The sequence below is a fragment of the Schistocerca cancellata genome, chromosome 3, assembly GCF_023864275.1.
Source record: "Schistocerca cancellata isolate TAMUIC-IGC-003103 chromosome 3, iqSchCanc2.1, whole genome shotgun sequence".
In the NCBI taxonomy this organism is placed as follows: domain Eukaryota; kingdom Metazoa; phylum Arthropoda; class Insecta; order Orthoptera; family Acrididae; genus Schistocerca; species Schistocerca cancellata.
Window position 1 is genome coordinate 529193200 of NC_064628.1, and position 6454 is coordinate 529199653.

Here is a 6454-nt window from a genome sequence, read left to right on the forward strand (position 1 = left end):
ACCTCATCTCGTCAAAGCTTATTCAAAACCGTATCACAGCGTAACCTTCACGTAAGGATGGCGTCATTAAAACCGTAACCCAAAATTTATTCTGAGTATCGTGCACCAGTACACAACTGAGGCACCCGAGAAAGCGTAACTCCTCCATTTGCTGAAGTTGTGAGTGAACAGGTGGAAACACAAGGAAAATGCACACTGGTCACTTAGTCAACCGACTTCAGTTGAAGATTTGTGTGAATACATTTTCAAGAACGAAGATAATCTAGAACTTTTAATCATCCATGGAGAAAGTAAGTTAGCAGAAAAGTTACGACTGGTGTAAATTTTCCCTTTTCTTTCCATTTGTTTACTGCCGACTACATCAGCTGCGTGCTAGTACAGGAGAGTCAAAGTCAGTTTTGTGTTACGGTTTGTGACACGTCTTTGTACACGTTTTGAGGAGAGGAAGTCGATTACGTAATAAAACATTTTGGTGCCATTTGAGAAATGGCTCATATATTCTTATTGAAGAAAGTTACAGTAATGGCAGTAGTGCTGGTTCTTATCATCATATGTTTTTGTAATTATTACCACGAGTGTCATACAGTTGTCAGCGCATCCCACATCTCTGCCAACAGACGCTTCGATATCGCCATTCTTCCTCGTCCTCTTCTGTTCCTGTTCTCTCCATCGTTTCTTGGATACCCCTTAGCCAACCATTTCGTGGTCTTTCTCTTCTTTTCCTTCCAGCAGGTTGCAATGAAAGTGCTCTCTATGGCCACCTGTCTGTTTCCATTCTTTTGACATACCCCAACCATCCTAGCTGTCTTCCTTCTTTTCTATCCATAATGCTACAAGGAGTCTGCGCTCTTTCTCTTATTTCCTCATTTCATACGAAGGAAATTGTACGTGCCCCTGTCAAGTGGTCCATTTCGAAAGCTCTAACTGTGTTTTTATTTCATTCTATGAGCTGCCAACACTCAATCCCGTAACTTCTTGTTGGTTCCATACTGAACCTGTATAATCGCATTTTAAAACAATTTTTGAGAACCGAAGCGCAGAATTTAATATCTGTGTAGCCACCCTTCCCTGCTTGACCTGTTGTTGGATATCTCTGTCACATCTTCCATCACGTGATAGTATACATCCTAGATACTTAAACTGTTTGCTCACTATTATATAATATCCAACTATGTCAAAGTTACTTCCCTCCTCTCCACAACATAGATATTCCGTCTTTTCCGTTCTCTCATTTTTATATCCTTCCAACAACTTGCTAAGCATGTAAGACTTATCCTATTCATCGTTTTCTTCGACAACCTGAGTCGTAAGCATAGAAAAAAGTCTGCATACAGCTTTCTACATCAATCCCTATGCCCAGGGTCTAGAGCCTTTTGTACATACATCTTTAAGAGTGTGGAAGAGACACAGCAGCCTTGGATTAGTTCTGTAGTTCTTTTGAAGGCCTCTACAAATTTCTTTACTCACATTAATGACACTTTCTGCCGACTTGCAGAGGTTTATAATACTTTTACATAATTTTTTGGCAGTTCCTTTGCCCACAGGACCTCGAACCTTATCCATAGTGGCACTGTGTCATATGCTGTGTCAAGATCTATGAACTCCAAATGACTGTTTAGATTTCTTTCTAGTCTCTTTTCCATGATCTGCCTTAAGGTAAAGATGTTATTTACAAATGAGCGGCCTCTTCGAAAGCCACTTTGTTTTTCCACTTCAGTTATAATCTTACCCGTTTCTGACCTTACAATCCTCCCATACACTGGTAATTAAAGTTGTAACACGTATGTCACGATAATCGCGACACACTTTCTTATTTTGTTTTTCAATGTAGGGGGCTTAGATACGCTAAGTTCCAGTGTATTGGAATTGCCTGCCCTACCACCTACTCGTACATCTATTAAATAACCTACATAGGTATTTATGCAGAATACTCGGGTCATATCTAACTAGATCGGCGTATTTCCAGACCCTGTTGATTTACAGATTTTTATTTGTGTAGCCGCAATCTGTATCTCTTTCGTGATTATTTTATCCACCTCTTGATCATCCTGGGTCTCTCCAATCTCTGACATTATTTCCTTGTAGTCTATCCTTTTTTTTGTCAGCAGGCCTTCAAATTCTTCTCCCACTCTACTAGACTGAAAATCGGCAGGTTTGCACTTTTCTTTACCTGTTTCCTCGATAGTACAACCATTTCCCATCCCGCTGTCACTTTTGTGCCCCCCAAGCATCGATGGACTTTCTCGCATTTAACCTCTCAGATTTCATTTTCCCTTTAACAGATGTATTTTTTACTTCTTTATTGATTTTAATAAACAAAGCTCTATCCTGTTCGTCTCTTGCTCTCAACCAATTACTACACAACAACTTTTTCGGGTTTAGCTTTCCTCTTCCTGGTGTCCCAGCGCTTCAAATACTGCTTCAGTTGTGCACTTTTCAATTCCTGGGTACATACCCTTCACTGTTTCTAATTCTAGGGGCCTCAATTTGTTTGGTGACCGTAATTTATAAAGAAATTGTACAGACTCTTTTTCTCAGACTATCTAAGTTTCCTTGATGGTACATTCTTTCTTCGTAGGAATATCTGCATCTTTAATTTTTCTTTGCCCCTAAGAAGTTACTACCGTCTTTGCACCTACAAGAAGTGATCTGAACTACTCTTAACAACATTTGTTCTTAAAATTTTGATTATTAGTATCTCTAACTTCTTTGATATCTGCTATTTTACTTTCTTTAGACTAAATTATTTTTACCAATTTTAATGAAATAGTAGAAAAATGCACCATTATGTCTTATCATGTTGTCCTTCTTTCGACTTCTACATTGTCCATGTCCCGAAACGTCTTTTCTGCGGAACTGACATCTGCGAAAGCATTATTTCCGAGTGTAGCAGCGATTACCAGTTGGATTCGCATCAAAATACAAATATTTCACCAGAAACTGTCAGAAATCTCAGTGTCGTCGGTCAAAGTAGTTCAGAAGAAATCAGTTGAAATTTGTGCCGGCGGTCCAGAGAAGTGCTGCTGGCTGCTCTCCTTTCTCCGAACACGTAGACTCTTTAGTAGTGTTGCACGCAAAGAGAAAGCCGTGCTGAGAAGGAGAGACTAAGCCCCGCAATAACAGACAGCATGCCAGTTCAAAAAAAATTAGTGGCGCATCCCAGATCATTATACGAGGTGCAGTCGTAAGGTTTTAATTATCACTTCGAAAGGATTACGTTTTACGAATTAAATTTTTGTTTGAATGCAGGTACATGTCTGCAGTCCCGTTACAAACTGAAAACACCGCATTACATTACCGTAGCAAGCCGCTAAAAGAGACAATAGAAAATGTCGCAGCCCATTGATAATGCGGAGTATCGTGCGGTGCAGTGGAAATGTTGTGGTCGTGTCAGGTCAAATCCAGATGACTTCTTCGGTCGCGGACATATGCTTGGAAATAAACGAAGCAATTAGATACGCAAATTTATTTTTTCAGGCGATGGTTAAATCGTGATAATTGCCCCTCATACAGGTTAGCAGCGAGCTTACCGACAAACTATCAAATGCTGGTATCTGCGACTCTGCTCTACTGTAGAGGATGGTTCGGCTACCCCTAACTATGGGTTTTATGCAATCCACAACACCTTCAAACCCCACGTTCGAGATTTTCATATTTTCTCGCTCGCTGCACACAGACTATTAGTCCTACAGGGAAAATGAACAGGACCTTTTTAATGTAATTAAATGTTGTACTGGGATGCGTTTCCACTGGACGCCAGAGTTTTCGAGTTATACAAGAAAAACGCGATTGAAGGTAATTTTTGCACGTTTTTCTTGAATAGTTGAAAAGTACGGCCTGTAGCTGATGAGTGCCCCAATATAAAATTTAACTACATTAAATTTCCTGTAGAAAAGTCTTGTTTAAATTTTTTCTGTAGGACTAATAATTTGCGCATAGCGATCAAGAGGGTAAAAAATCTTGTGCGTGGTATCTGAAGGTGCTGCAAATTGCATAAAATCCATATGTAGGGGCAGCTGACTCGCCCTATATTTATGTCACATATTCATCGTTCCCTGTGACCCATTACTGTTTTCTTGTATTTATTTCATTTTTCCCCTGATAAATGCAAACTGGAACTCTTCTTCATGTTTACATGGCTCTTTCTTTCCGTTATGAATCATTCTTTAAAAGTATTATTTTATTGTTTTTACTGAATTTGTCCTCATTTTTTCATTTAGCTCACATAAGAATTTGTAAGACAGCATAGTACTTTGGCTTCGTGTCCTCGATACCCAATAGTAAGCGTTCTTTCCGGATGAGAACTGTGGAATTACACATGTTGGGAATCAGTGCGAACACTGACTTTGTATCTACTTATGTAACAAATTATTACAGCAGTTAAATGACGATCACTTTGTTGCGAGCTCCTTTCAAAGATTCCACATGCTTCTGAAGTACAAAGGCATTCTGTTCTCGTCCTTAACCATGATCAGAATTCTGTAGCAGCAACGCTCAAACTTTTGTGTTGAGTGTGCGATATGGACCATTCGACTAACAGCCTTCGGTGTAATTGTGAGACTGCAGCAAGGAGCGAACATTTTCATATTGTGGAGATCATGATAACACTGAAATTAGGTAAAATCGTATCCTTTTCGCTGTAACGTTTGCATGCGGACTGCCTGACCCAATGGAGAAAATTAATTGCGAAATTGGATGTGTACGGGTTGGCTTGCTTTTCTATGGTTTGACAGTATGTCATCTGCAAAACAGTTTGAAAAATTTGCTTAAAGAATTATTAATATGGAAATACTCTTTGGAGAGTAGTTTTAGTTTATGTCATGTACTTACTATTTCCGTTCTTTTGTGTACCTTTCGTTTGGTATGTTTTTGGATTGCAAGTACACACTTTATTTTTCACACCTGTTTTTCACATAGATGTCGAAACATGTTCGTGTAAATAGAAAAAGCGGAGTTTAAAAACAGAACTTTAATTCTCAGACGAGGACAAACCATAAAGGAACATCCAACCCCAGCAAACTTTTTACACAGAAACATTGCAGTGAGCGAAAAAGAAATCAAAAGAAATCTATATGCAAACATTTAGGAAAGAAGCGCCATTTTCCTTGCACACATAAAATGCATGGGGGAAAGCATACTAGCTAAGTAAATATTTCAGTACTTCAATAACAAAAAGTACAAAAATTAATTGCATAGATGAAGATCAACAAGTCCCAGAAGAAATGAATGTTTCTGAGTGAGATTCCAAAACTGCGAAATATCCAAAACCAAAATTGATAACGTAGGGGGATTTCAAGGCAAGATAAAAGTAAGCGCGCAAGAATCTTGCCTGAGAAACAGATGAAACAGCGGAGAGGAAGAATGAAAAAAAAAACATTGGAATTAAAGAGCAAAGAAGACGTCTAGATTAATAAATAGTTGTAATTATTGTACTTGGTCCATAGTTGAGGGAATTCGACACAAAAAAGAAAAAAGTAATAAATTATAAAAATATTTCCAATAAAATATCGTAGGAGGGACTAATTTACTGAGACCTGCCAGCGTTGCAGTTGTAGGCATATTTAATTGATAACACAGCGACGTGATAGGAAGCCCATTCTATTTTTATTCTTGGAGCTTAGGAGACTCGAAAAAATCGGCATTAATCTCCCAGTTCGTGTTTTCACTGACATTGTCTCAGACTTTATTGCAACGCTACTCAGTTTGTCGTGTGCAGAACGGCCGGCTGTCTGAAATTGTGATTTATGACAATGGGATGTACAGACGACGGTATAAGCTAACAGTCCTCCTGTCCTTAAGTAATTGTTCCACTATTCGAGTAATTTCTAGTCCAATGTAAAATTTTATCGACCTTGTTTGTTTCCATTCAACATACCATTCGCAGCGGAAGTTATCAACAATCTAGTATCAATACTTTCCCCACATATAATCGGTTTATTCTGACACTGAATAGTTCTGTGTCTGCCACCCACTTAGGACAGCACCTGAGCGGATACATAGTCATTTCGCTTCCTAGTTAATCAACTGTAAGAAACACTGATACCTACCTCTCATTTTACAAGTTTGCACTGGTCTTGCCGTAATAGTTACCGATGTGCTGATCTTGTGACAACACTCTGCATTCGTTTGTCATCCGGTAGTGATTATATACTTCACGGACTTATCTCGACGTGAAACAGCGCCTCTCGTGTTACGTGGCATTCAAGAAATAATGCGCAAAAAATAAAAGCTGTTATGCGTCGGTGAGATAAAAATTTAATTTTGCAATCATCGGCATTTTATCTTCCGCCTCCTTCAGGACGATACACGTCTGCTCTCTGGCTAGTCCAGAAAACAGCACTGATAACGCTATCTGAGTGTCTTCGCCGACACCTTCCGCCTCTTATTTTCTGAATGATTGATTCCTTACCGAAATTTTTTTCTTGCCTTATATGTAATGACCATTAAAAATTCT

The 6454-nt window shown here is 38.9% G+C and overlaps 1 protein-coding gene across 1 annotated transcript in view; it reads right to left on the minus strand.

Annotated features, from left to right (window-relative positions):
• LOC126175360 (PE-PGRS family protein PE_PGRS5-like) overlaps positions 1-6056 on the minus strand; it is a 343734-nt gene extending 337678 nt beyond the window's left edge. The window contains exon 1 of the mRNA XM_049922113.1: positions 6048-6056. Coding sequence (XP_049778070.1) covers positions 6048-6054 — 7 coding nt within the window. The 5' untranslated portion in view covers positions 6055-6056. The remainder of the gene's footprint in view (positions 1-6047) is intronic.
• Positions 6057-6454: the final 398 nt, after the last annotated feature.